This window comes from Brassica oleracea, unplaced genomic scaffold (assembly GCF_000695525.1).
Source record: "Brassica oleracea var. oleracea cultivar TO1000 unplaced genomic scaffold, BOL UnpScaffold00853, whole genome shotgun sequence".
Taxonomy (NCBI): domain Eukaryota; kingdom Viridiplantae; phylum Streptophyta; class Magnoliopsida; order Brassicales; family Brassicaceae; genus Brassica; species Brassica oleracea.
In genome coordinates, this window is record NW_013617481.1 from 54,322 (window position 1) to 66,869 (window position 12,548).

The 12,548-nt window shown below is 36.0% G+C and overlaps 2 protein-coding genes and 2 long non-coding RNA genes across 6 annotated transcripts; 2 read left to right on the forward strand and 2 right to left on the reverse strand.

Annotated features, from left to right (window-relative positions):
• Positions 1 to 3,241: 3,241 nt before the first annotated feature.
• LOC106320232 lies at positions 3,242 to 4,346 on the reverse strand. Its single transcript, XR_001265723.1, has 3 exons — positions 3,918 to 4,346; positions 3,359 to 3,505; positions 3,242 to 3,272 (listed from the first exon to the last, which is right to left on the reverse strand). It is a non-coding gene; the product is annotated as an uncharacterized LOC106320232 (long non-coding RNA).
• Positions 4,347 to 5,448: 1,102 nt separating this feature from the next.
• Positions 5,449 to 5,820, forward strand: LOC106320231 (uncharacterized mitochondrial protein AtMg00810-like). The gene has a single exon (XM_013758600.1). The coding sequence runs from the start codon at positions 5,449 to 5,451 to the stop codon at positions 5,818 to 5,820; it is 372 nt and encodes a 123-aa protein (XP_013614054.1).
• Positions 5,821 to 7,247: 1,427 nt separating this feature from the next.
• On the reverse strand, positions 7,248 to 8,875 carry LOC106320236 (B3 domain-containing transcription factor NGA4-like). 2 transcript variants are annotated; one of them, XM_013758602.1, is made up of 3 exons: positions 8,724 to 8,875; positions 8,449 to 8,558; positions 7,248 to 8,295 (listed from the first exon to the last, which is right to left on the reverse strand). In XM_013758602.1, the coding sequence occupies exon 3, from the start codon at positions 8,291 to 8,293 to the stop codon at positions 7,274 to 7,276; it is 1,020 nt and encodes a 339-aa protein (XP_013614056.1). In that variant the 5' UTR covers positions 8,294 to 8,295; positions 8,449 to 8,558; positions 8,724 to 8,875; the 3' UTR covers positions 7,248 to 7,273. The 2 variants fall into 2 exon arrangements, with proteins under 2 accessions (XP_013614056.1, XP_013614057.1); XM_013758603.1 differs by lacking the exon at positions 8,449 to 8,558.
• A 760-nt stretch (positions 8,876 to 9,635) lies between these two features.
• Positions 9,636 to 10,953, forward strand: LOC106320235. 2 transcript variants are annotated; one of them, XR_001265724.1, is made up of 4 exons: positions 9,636 to 9,856; positions 9,935 to 10,021; positions 10,280 to 10,355; positions 10,688 to 10,953. It is a non-coding gene; the product is annotated as an uncharacterized LOC106320235 (long non-coding RNA). The 2 variants fall into 2 exon arrangements; XR_001265725.1 differs by having other exon boundaries at positions 9,842 to 9,856; positions 9,932 to 10,021.
• The last annotated feature ends 1,595 nt before the right edge of the window (positions 10,954 to 12,548 follow it).

A 12,548-nucleotide genomic window follows, 5' to 3' on the forward strand; every position in this document is an offset into this window, starting at 1 on the left:
TCAAGTATCCAAAGTGAGCTTCAATCTGCTGTTCTCTCTGCTGAGCCGTTGCAATCTCTGTCTTGATTCTCTGGATCTTTGAACCATTCTTCACCGAGAACCTCTTCTGGATATGTTCCCATAGGCTGCGAGCTACATCATGGTGCGACAAGTTTGTACGCACGTTCGCATCGATCGTCAACTTCATCCAGGAGACCACCAATGCATTGTTGGTCCACCAATCTTCAAGGTCCGTCGAGTCTTGCTTGGGCTGTGGGATAGTACCATCCACGAATCCAAACTTCTTACGAGCTACAAGAGCAAGTCTCAATTTTGTTGCCCACTCGTCATAGTTCGATCCTCTAAGCAACGGTTGGGATATGATGCTTCCCGGGTTGTCGCTTGAGGTCAAGTCATAAGGAGATATAGTTCTCCTTCGAACTCCAATGGTTTCTTTCGTTGTTTCCACTGGAACGAGTCTTCCGTCACTTGTCTTTCTGTCGGTCATTGTGTATCACCCAAGTATTGTTAGCTATGATCAATGAAGAATGATGATCTAGCCGTCAAAGATGAATAAAACCCTAGTAGACTTCTGATACCATGTCAGGAAACAGAGTATATGGAAATCGTTTTTTCTTTCTTATTCCTTAGGTCCAAGACCTTATTTATACAAGAGTTTATATCCATAAACAGAGATACACAAAATATACTTTCGTATCAAATCTTAATGTAATATACTCTCCCTAGATATGTACATATCGTAATATAATTGATATCTTGGAAGAGTTTAAAAAAAATCTCTGCAAGGAGTTGAAGAAGTTCGAACATGATCTCTGCAAGGAGTTGAAGAAGTTCAAACAAAATCTATGCGAGACGTTACAACAAGCCATGGAGCCTCTTTTATGTACACCCCAAAAGCTACATGATGCTTCACCTCAACGTAATGGTAATGTTTTGGACGTGGAAGTAGAATTTGGTGGTGTTGAATTTGATGTTCCCGTGGTGACGGTCAAAAACGGCGTGGTCAATAGTTTCTCACGTAACAAAAGTTTCCAAGTCATCAACAGGCAGTGTTGGATTCGCGCATCCAGCCGAGCATACTACAACATGTCTTCGGAGAAGAAAGAAACATTAATTAAAGAGATGGTAGAAGCCGTGACGTGCACACAAGCAAGTTTAATGACAGTGAAGATTACACGTTCATTGATGATGGTGCTCCAAATTGGACTTTTGGACTTTTGGACTTTTGGACAAGGTTGTATGATTTATATTCTTTTATTTGAGGAATATTATATGCGGAAGAGTGCCAAAAGAATAAGATTTCATGTAGAAATTTTAAGTATCGAAGGTTTTTGAGTTGAAGACCACGGTTTAGATTTGAGGGCTAAAGAAAAAGATGCAGGGAGAGTATTTAGATATATTCTAAATATTATGTTTATCTAATTTATTACTATTTCGATATTTATCTTAATTAGTAAGAATTATCTTAAAGATTTTTAATAGTTTATAAGTTATTTGGTTTTCATATAAATGGGCTTCTTATGCTTAGAGTTGTATTAAGTTTTCGATGATTTAATAAGAAAAAGATTTATAAACGAGCTTTATAGCACAAGAAATAGTATTTCAAAACCCTAAAGTGCTTCTGATATATAAAACAATGAGAAGAGTATTCCCAAACCCTAAAAGGTTCCGCTACATCATTCCACGATTGTTTGATCAAGCTTCAATGTCATAACAATGGTGATTCCCAAAACAGAGTAAGTTATCACAAGAACATAAAATAGATGACTCAATTTCAGATCTAAAAGATGAAGACAGTAAATCACTCCCGGATTTGTCCTCTCTGACTGATCTCCACCATAGTAATTCCGTCGAGTTTCACTCTCCCGATCTTGAGCTAAGTCGTCTTCTTTTTCTCTCTATGTGCTTTATCAGTTCGTTGGTTTTTCTTGTCAAGTTGATGATGCTGTTATAACAAACTTATCAACTTTTCTCATTAGATAAAATGCATCTTTTAATCATCATCCGTAACCTGGGGTGAGACTTGGGGGTTTCCTTTTCTTTCAGGTTGAAGCCTTGGCAAGCAAGGAATATTTGGGCAGGCACAAGCCCATCCGGAGTTTGGTTGAATTAGATCCACAACCTCCAACTTTCAGACATAACTCTGAAACTCTCTCTCTCTCTCTCTCTCTATACCAGACCCTAGCTCAATGTCACTCTCTCTTCTCTTTGCTGCGACTCTTCAAAGCTTTCACTTCGGCGATACTCTGATGATTTCACTCACCTCTTAGCCAGCTTCTGACTCTTCCAAACCTAACCGCAGTTACAATATACTCTCTGGCTCTTCTTCTTTCTTTCGATAACCTCTGTTTCTAAGACTAAAACTCCTTGATCTTTTCAACCGAATAACCTTTTTGTAGGTCTTTGATATCACTCAAACTACCCTAAGGAGTGAATTACTCTCTCAAATAAGAGCTTCAGTTGTAGTATTTAGGGATCGAATCCACAAGGAGCTAGGGAACCTAATAAATCTCACTACAGGAAATAAGGGTAGTAATAGCGGACAGAAAACCTTATGAGTTCTGTATAATAGCGCTTATTTGTTCGTTCTGACAGCGCCCGTTATAATAGGTCCGACACTTTTAATAGTAGTTTTTTTTATGCTATAGTTAACTATACAACGATAGCGTTAGTTTGTGTGCAATTGTTAATATTTATAATAACATGATACAAATGTTATTAAAACTCATTATTTAATTTTTCCGATAGCAAAAATAGCAAATGTTTCGTGTTATTAATTTGTTTTTAATTATCTGAAAATTTATTAAAAATATAATTCATAATTCAATATTAAATAGAAAATTAATTGAAAATTCAATATCAAAATTTTATTTATTAATTTAATGTTTTATGTGATATAGGTCAATAAGGTTTGGAATTAAGTTTTGGGGTTTAGTGTTTAGGATATACACCTCTAAAAATATTATATATAAAAATATTTTTTTATCAAAACTCAAATTATCATTTTTATCCTTTTTAGGGTATGTTTAAGATTAATAAATAAAATTTACTCTAATAAAACACAACTAAAGCATAGAATACCCTATGTTTTTCCATTAAAGATTCAAAACACACAAAATCAATACATGAAACACAACTCATTGCAAAATACAACAGATAAACTCGGTGATGAAATCTGGTGATGTTATCCTTGTTGCTATAGTGAAGTATGCATAGAACCCATGACCACGAGGCTCTTTTGCAGGACAGTCTTCAAGGTCCAGCCCTTCCATCTATATACATTTACACCATTGCTATGTTACACACAACAATACAATCACAAGCTTGTTCTTTGAGGTTGCAGAATAAAACTACTTACCAGCTGAAACTCATCCATTGAAATGGATTGTTATGCAGAGAAAGATTTTGCAGACTCTTGCAATCTTTCAGCAATCCATCTTTGCAGAGTGATGCAGGGAGCTATTCAATGACTTATTTGCAAGGCTATCCCAAATCAACTCACCCACTGCAAAAAATAATAACCATAATGAAACCGACATCTAAGAAATAAACACAGCACATAATATCAACCGCTTCAAACGTTGCCAAGATATCTAAGGAAAGTAACAAGTTCTACAAGAAACAGACACTAAGAAATAAACACAAGACATAATCATTGCAGGTTTTTGATTTTTAAAAAAGAACAGTTTTGATGAAACGTTTACACTATCAGAAAGACATAAACTGATCAAATGAAACTCAGATCCTATACAGCTCAGATTAATTTCGAAATTGTCTTAAACTTAACAGAATCATAAACAGAAACATATTAATCATTCTACACAAGCGAACAAAGCTCTGAGACATGAAAAAAAACTCGAAAGTGTCAAACTTCTGTTTATTGGTGACCAATCACACGCAAAGGGTAAAGGGGTGACCTTTGGCCTGAAGAAATGAGGAAGCTTGAGGAAGGAGGAGTGAGTATGGTAACGCGAATTCATCTTCTTTCTTGAGAACAATCGTCGAGCTCGAATTGACGCCACCACCGGAGAAGGGAGAGAATGAGAGTGAGGTGTTGGCAGTGACTATAGCATCCTAGCAGCGGCGAGGCGGAAATCTCTAGTTGCTCACGACCCACCTTCCTGTAAAATCAAAACAAAATCAGAGAGAGAGAGAGAGATGGCGGATGAGAGGGATGGAGATGGTGGTGATGAGCGACGGTTTCAAAAAGAGTGTGGTGGTGAAGCTTCAATCGACAGTGGCTAGAGATCAAATCTGAGAATTTGAGGAAGCCAAGCAGATTGAATCTGTGACTACTTTGTTTTCTTCGTACGGAGAACAAAGAGAAATGAAAGAAAATTAAAATTAAAATTAAAATATTTTGTTTATAAGTCAAAGAAAGAAAGACTAAAGTCGAAAAGAATACTTGTTTTTTGACTAAATTAGAGATATTTTACTTTACTGATAGCATTTAATTTTGAATCTGCAATGTTAAAGCGCCTACATTTAGCAAATTAACGCGGCTAAATTTTTTATTTTTCCGCGATAACAAATATAGTGTTTTAAATTGATAAACGCTATAAAAAAGTCAAGTATTGATATACAATAGTAAAATTATCATAAATGCTATAATATGATGTTATTAATACCCACATTTTCTGTAGTGTCTAATCAAAATTGTTAAGCTAGGTTGTTTAATGATTTAAATTTAAAGTTGCAAGTTTGTGAGCAAGTAATTGCTCGATTGATTGATTGAGGTTTTGGTACTTAAATGGAAATAGCTAGACTTAGGGTTTTTATTCAGGTAATCAGAATCATAATCCTACAGATGCGTAATAAGTTGTATGCATGATATTATAGAGCTCAACACTTAATAACAAACCCTTAGGCTTTCGCTTTCTAGGTTTGTCTATTGACCAGTGTCGATCGATTATTCTATAGGAATATCGATCGATACACTTATTGAAACGTCGACCGATTATTCGATAGGAATATCGATCGATGCTCTTGGTCAAGCGTTAATGCGCAGATTGAATATGCTCTCTAAGCTTACTAGATCAGCTCTCGCTTATTCGAGCAAGTCTCAGCTCAGTTAGGATGGATTCAGGGTGAGATGCAAGCTGTCGCTTATGTCTACAATTCGTAGGGCAAGTTCTAGGTAGCTAATCTAGAGACAGGCATTAATGATAATCCTAATGATGAATATCACAACTTAGCAATCTATAGTTGGGGCTAATCCCTCATAACCTATTTAAACCCTAAAATCTAACAAGAGAACTACTCAGACATGGTCAAGCAATTCATAACATGAATAAGGTATAAAAACTGCATTAGATAAATAGATAGATATCAATGGAGTTTCAATCACAAATCTCTTTGGATCTTTGGATCATAGAGGTGATTCAAGGAGCAGACGAAATCATAATAAAGCAAGAGAGGTATGCTCAAGGAATCCTGTGTGACACAAAGATGGAAGCGTGTAACACAACTCAAATTCCAATGGAGGCGAGTTTGAAGATCTCAAAAGCTGAAGATGAACGAGAGATAGATGCTACCGAGTTCAGAAGAATCATAGGATGTTTGAGGTATCTGCTTCACACAAGACCCGACCTGTGTTACGCAGTAGGTGTTCTTAGCAGATACATGCACAATCCGAGAGACTCTCACGGACAAACCATCAAACACATATTGCGGTCTGTGAAAGGAACAACAAACTTTGGTTTGTTCTTCAAGAGAGATGGGCCAAGGAGTGTCGTTGGTTATAGTGACAACAGTCACAACATTGATCTCGATGATGGGAGGAGCACGTCAGGACATGCATTCTATACGGTTCATCACTAATCACTTGGACATCGCAGAAGCAGCAAATGGTTGCATTGTCATCATGCGAAGCAGAGTTCATGGCAGCAACAGAAGCAGCGAAGCAAGCTATATGGATCAAGGAATTGTTGAGTGAGATACTAAGCAAATAAGGCGAAAAGGTCAAGCTTAGGATCGACAACAAATCAACCATTGCTCTAACGAAGAATCCAGTTTTCTATGGAAGGGGTAAGCATGTACTGAAGAAGTATCACTTCATTCGTGAGTGTGTGGAGAATGGACAGATCGAAGTGGAGCATGTGCCGGGCGTTGAGCAGAAGGCCGACCCCCTTCCAAAGCCATTAGCAAGGATTATGTTCAAGCAAATGAGGAGCTTAATCGGAGTTCAAGAAATTGATCTCCCTAATTCAAGTTGGAATTAAGGGGGTGAATGTTGGATAATTTCAACCTTGTGGAAACTTAACATATTATTAGATGTTTAATATGTTAAGATATACACAATAAAGAAACCTAGAAATAGGAAAATGAAGTTTTTATTTAGGTTATGTTTGTGTTTTTCATATTCCACATGTTAAAGTGAATTGTCTTTCATATAAATATATGTCTAATGGAAAGGTGTTCCAAAAAATCTAAGAGAGAAATATCGAGAGATTTAATTTTGAGTAGTATCTAAAGCTAATAAAAAAAGTTGTTCTTATAGTTATTTGTTTTCAAAGAGATTTATAATTCTTTGTTTCGTAGCAGATTTGACGATCGACTAGATTAAAGAAAGCTAGTCCTGACATAGCCTGATTTTGAAGATCCGCGCATTGATATCATAGTTTTTAATATAAAAAATTGCAACCCCAAACTAGTTTTGTTTTCTATTGCTTTTATCAGGGCTATTCCAGTATATGATGAGTGCATTTATAATAATTTGCATATGATATTGGTTCTTATGACATCAACAAGATCCCTAACTTAAATAATCTTTAACTTGTAATTCGGAACCTGACACGTACGGTCGCAAAGACTGACGGTTACAAGCAATTAACGAAACAAGAAACTAACAAAGTAAATGAGAGGTAGTAGAAGTTTTCTTTTTTGGGGTAAAGTAAAAAAAAAGAAAGATGAAAGATATACACATCTTTTGTGTTTCTTCTTCAAACTTATTATTGTAACTTGAAATTGTCCTTTCGTAGCTTCTCTTTTTTGTCCTCTGCCATAAGCTACAATTCTCTTTAAATCAAGCAAAGACAACAGTACCAAACAAACTGGACCATATGGGTTAGAGAGAGAGAGAGAGAGAGAGAGAGAGAGAGAGAGAGAGAGAGAGAGAGAGAGAGAGAGAGCTTTTGGAACTCCCCATTAGGTTAGAATGTACCATGGAACTTTGTCAGCTTAGCTAGAGATAGGCACAGAGAGTACAAATTCAAAACTTTATAATAAAAGGTAATTAGAGAAAATGGAGGTGAACATAAATGAAATTATCTGTCTAAAATTCTAAAGACTTCCCTTTCCTTTTGTAGTCTTCGTCATCGCTTAAGTTCACAACCGAAGAAGACAATCCACCCATTTCTCCACGTGGCGACCTCCATGATGATTCATTATCTCTAATCACAACCGGAGAAGATGAAGAGTGCCCAGCAACACCAATTTCGGCACGTGCCTCCCCTGAAGAAGAAGACTCCTCTACGTCGAACCCAAACAGCCTTAGCTTCTTGGCCGTGCCCTCCTGCGGCGGCTGAGAAGGAGAAGAAGACGGCAACATCGCCAAGGACGAAGTCAAACTCGTCGTTGGAAAAACAGGACAGGAGTCATAAACGAACGGCTCAGATCTACCAAGATTCCACCGATGATGATGATCCAATGGTGATCCCGCGTAGTAACGCCCTCCAGTAACAGTTTTACCATAAGGTCCATAACCATACCCTAAAAACTGGTTATGATATAAAGATGGAAACCTCCCGTAATGCGGCATGGAATATTCTGTCACAGGATAATAACTAGCCGTTGGATAAGGAGGAGGCCCCAAGATCGGGTGGTGATGATGATTAATGTTGTGTAAGAGATTTGTGTCTGATCTATTCCTCCAGTCGATGAACAATATGTTCCTTCGTTGCTCCGGTTCGTTGTCGTTGGGCACGTAGCCACGGTGGAACGAGACGGTGTCTCCGTTGTTGAGTTTCTTCTCTTTGACAAAACGGCTCCATCCTTTGGTCATCACGTAGCTCTGGCTACTGTTCCAATACGAGTAACGGAACCTCCACATCTTGCCGTTTTTGTCTTGGAAATCCAACAGCGTGCCGGTTTGATTGTCCTCTAACGGGAAGTAATTCTCTGCATGTTGCTTTGGAATCACGAGCCGGTTTAGTTTCCCGACGTCGCTTGGTGTAAGCACTTTCTCGAACATGGGCTCTCTCATCGCCGAGTTGAAGTTGTTGTTGTTGTTGTTGTCTGAACCACTAGCTCCGTTCTCTGCTGGTTCTTGGTGAGTGCTCGCCCTCGTTGACATATCTATCAAAAGTATCAAACTTTGTTATATGGATTCTTGAAATGACGATGTCCCAATATTTAGATCTTGAAAAAGTATCCAGCTTTCTTTTATGAAAGGGTTAATGAGAAGATTGACGACTAAATTCAGTTCAAGATCTTCAAAAAGTACCCGACCTTTTTGACAAGAGGATGAACCAATTCAAGATCTTTCAAAAAGTATTCAACCTTTTTCTATGGATCTGATGAGTGATTTTCTTGACAAGATGATGACCCAACACAAAATCCTTTAACTACATGAGATAATACTGATCAGAAACCAAATAAAACCATATCCACAATTGTAATAATAACGGGTATTAAACAATTCGATATATATCAAATCAGTGAATTGAAAATCAAAATGGAGAACAAATAGAACCCTAGAATCCAGAAGAAGAAGACGGACGTACTCTTGGTGTTTGCTTCTTCTTAGATATTTTCGTTGACTCCAAAAATATTTTATAAAGCTGAAAATGAAATCAATGGTGTCTCAAGTTCAAGTTGGAGATCTCTCTTATTTTCTCTCACTTTCTCTCTCTAGATGACTTTAAAGTGTTGGGAAAAATAGGCCCTGTTCGTTTCGTGAACTGGACGCGGCATCCAAACGCAGACGCGGACCGATGTTCGTTTGGTGTGAAATATGAGGTTAAGTTGGGCGCAGCATCCTGATACAGTTTCACAACTCATCCAGATTTTTCGGGAATTCTGGATGACATTTTTAAACGCTTCCAGAAACAGTAAACTCATCCAAAAGTATTAAAAATCGATAATACCCTTAATTTATTATTATTTTTTTTTAACAACTAATTTATCTTCAGAATTACAAATTTTACCTTTGATTTTTAAACCTAAATTGGTTTTGTAGCTGTCAAAGCAAATCTGATTCTTCTCTCTGCAACCTCTCTTCAACGATGAAATCTCTCTTACTCTTGATCCCAGAACCCTAAATCTAGTCCTCTCTCGCTCTCGCAGTCTCTCTCTCACGCAGTCTCTCTCTCTCTCGCAGTCTCTCTCTCTCAACCTCTTAGGCCCTGTTCGTTTCGTGAACTGGACGCGGCATCCAAACGCAGACGCGGACCGATGTTCGTTTGGTGTGAAATATGAGGTTAAGTTGGGCGCAGCATCCTGATACAGTTTCACAACTCATCCAGATTTTTCGGGAATTCTGGATGACATTTTTAAACGCTTCCAGAAACAGTAAACTCATCCAAAAGTATTAAAAATCGATAATACCCTTAATTTATTATTATTTTTTTTTAACAACTAATTTATCTTCAGAATTACAAATTTTACCTTTGATTTTTAAACCTAAATTGGTTTTGTAGCTGTCAAAGCAAATCTGATTCTTCTCTCTGCAACCTCTCTTCAACGATGAAATCTCTCTTACTCTTGATCCCAGAACCCTAAATCTAGTCCTCTCTCGCTCTCGCAGTCTCTCTCTCTCTTGCAGTCTCTCTCTCTCTCTCTCTCTCTCTCTCTCTCTCTCTCTCTCTCGCAGTCTCACCCTCTCTCACGAGTCTCTCCTCTCTCTCAAGCTCGATTGGTAAGTTTTTCGTCACATTTAGTCTCTAACTTAGATACCCTTTTGGAAATCTCATTTGTTTTGGTCTCACTCTAGCAGTCTTGCGCCGGTGAGTTCTCGGAAACAAAAAGTTTCAAGCTTCATCTCAGAAACAACAAGTCTCGGAAACCCATCTCTTCCTTTGAGGTAACTGTCTCTGTTCTAAAGCATCTCGGCTCCGTTTGCGTCTCTGTTCTGAAGCATTTCGGCTCCCTTTGCTTTGATGTTTGTGATTTGAAAAGTTAAGTTGTATTGTGTTGAGCTTTGTGAAATTTGTTTTAGCTTGAAATGTTATGTGAGATTTCTAATGTTATGTGAGAGTTCTAATGCCTCTTGTGTGTTGGTTTGTTTTAGCTTGAAACTTGTTCTTTTAACATATTTTCTACCATTTTCCACTTTTTGCAGAAGCAGCGGGGCTTTCATCACCTATTGAGTATCCTGTTGTTGGACTTCTTTCTCAGCCTTGTTCAAGGGGAACTAGGTGAGAAAATCTTTACTTTGATTTGTGTACTTATTCTTGTGACATGTAGATGGAAAGCATTTGTGCCTCTCAAACTTACTATCTGAACTTGTCATAGCATTTGTGAAATCACATCTTTACCAAAATAAGCTGGTCTTTTCCTAGTGTCTCTATCAGTTCTTTACTTTTATGATCCTATCTCCTCTACTGTTATTTTAAAAATTAATAAGGTATCTGAGTCTTGTTAAGCCGGAAGGAATAAAAGCAACAGCATTTCTAACTTGTGAGACATTGTTTTATTTTTGGTATAGTTGTGATTCTAGTACTGTCATATAAATTCTTATTTTTGGCAGGGGCTTACGTTTTTGGAACAAAAGGATGAGTTGAGTTCAATGAGCTGAAGCACAAGACAACAGACACTATTGATTCCTTGTGTACTATATTCTTACAATGGGGCATCTTATTTTAGATATGTCAGTCAAACCAGGAAATTTAGATGTGGTCAACAAACCGGCCCATTTTTGTAACCTGCTCGACTATAGTTTCCGGTACGATTGTTTTCTTTTGTGCTTACAACTTACCGGTAAGTTTGGTCCTATTTTTCTTGTGTATATATTATTATTGTTACTTTATAATGTTATAAAACATGAAAAATTGAATTTGATATTTATTTTTATTTATGTCTATTTTACTTGCAGTTAAACATAATTTTTTATAAGTTAAAACATAAAAACTGAATTTTTAAATATAGTTATACACATGTTTAGACCAAAATAAAAGATAAAGAGTTTTTGGTCATTTAACATAAAACTCATCCAGATACAAAATACAGAAATACAAAACGAACATAACTGCATCTAGATACAGTTTCCAGACGCATGATCCAAAATTCCGAGAATCGCAAACGAACAACATCTAATTGCTGCATCCAATTACTGCACGCGGATGCCGCGTCTGGAATTCTCATCCAATTTACGAAACGAACAGGGCCATAGTGGTTTAAGAGAATTTCTCGATGATAGATTGAAGATCACTTCCTAGAGAGAGTAAAAGGGCCCCATGAATGGTGTGGCTCGGGTCATGTGAAAGCTTCTTGTCCTTTTCAGTTTAGCTAGACTTGGGGTGACTCTAGCTATTTATATAGTAGATATACAAATCTATACATATATTGTGTATATGTAAGGTAAGTGTATCAATGTTCTTAGAATATTTGCTCTCCTTTTGATATTATATATATATATATATATATTTTTTTTTTTGTTTTGGAGAAATAGTATTTTTCTTTATTTCCCTCTTTATTCATTTCAGATCTTTTAATTTTAATTTGTATTTATAATGTTTGTTTGCTGATTTCCTCTTGCCAGTTGTTTTTAGCTAATTAAATTAATTACTCATATATTATAACTAATTTGTGTGCATAAACATATAATACACTATAAAGTAACTTTGAAATATAAATTTACTAGATATTATTTGACTTATATTCTGACGCGTGGAATAATTTATTATAATATTTAGATATATAATAAATAAAAATACTTTGAAAATAATAAGTATCAGATTATAAGATATACATGACTCCTTATAAATATAGTTAATTTATAAATGTATATTAAAATATCTGAGATAACCATGAAAAATATTTAATGATAAATTCACAAGATAGAAATTAGTCCAAGTGAACTTTATATGAGATTTTGGAATGAATTCTTTAATATATACATCTTTAATTCAAATAAAACTTTGGAAACAATTGTTCTAGTATCACTGAGAACATATATTTTGCTACATTTTTTATTTGTAAATAATATTGCATTTATAATAAATTAAAAATGTCAAAAATTTGGTAGTAATATTTATTATAAACGTGATATTATTTAAATTAAAGCAATTATAAAAAGGTTTTATTCTAGTTTAAGATACTCCCAAAAAATGTGGTAGTAATTTAAATATTTAATGATTGTTTCAAGTTTAAATTAGAAAATACTCAGGTGATAACAATGTTTTGTCTACCGGGTGATAACGAATAAATTTATTTTGATATTTAGAATACAATGTTAACACGTGGCAGTCGAATATCTCAATTTAAACCATATACATATTAATTTCTAAATTTGTCAAAAAGGTAACCACGTGTGCCTTATTAAGTTTTTTTTTTTCAACCTCTTAGGCCCTGTTCGTTTCGTGAACTGGACGCGGCATCCAAACGCAGAC

Bases quoted from the DNA above. Each gene is read 5' to 3' on its own strand.
- LOC106320231 (XM_013758600.1), top strand. From the start codon at position 5,449: ATGGAAGCGTGTAACACAACTCAAATTCCAATGGAGGCGAGTTTGAAG.
- LOC106320236 (XM_013758603.1), bottom strand. From the start codon at position 8,293: ATGTCAACGAGGGCGAGCACTCACCAAGAACCAGCAGAGAACGGAGCT.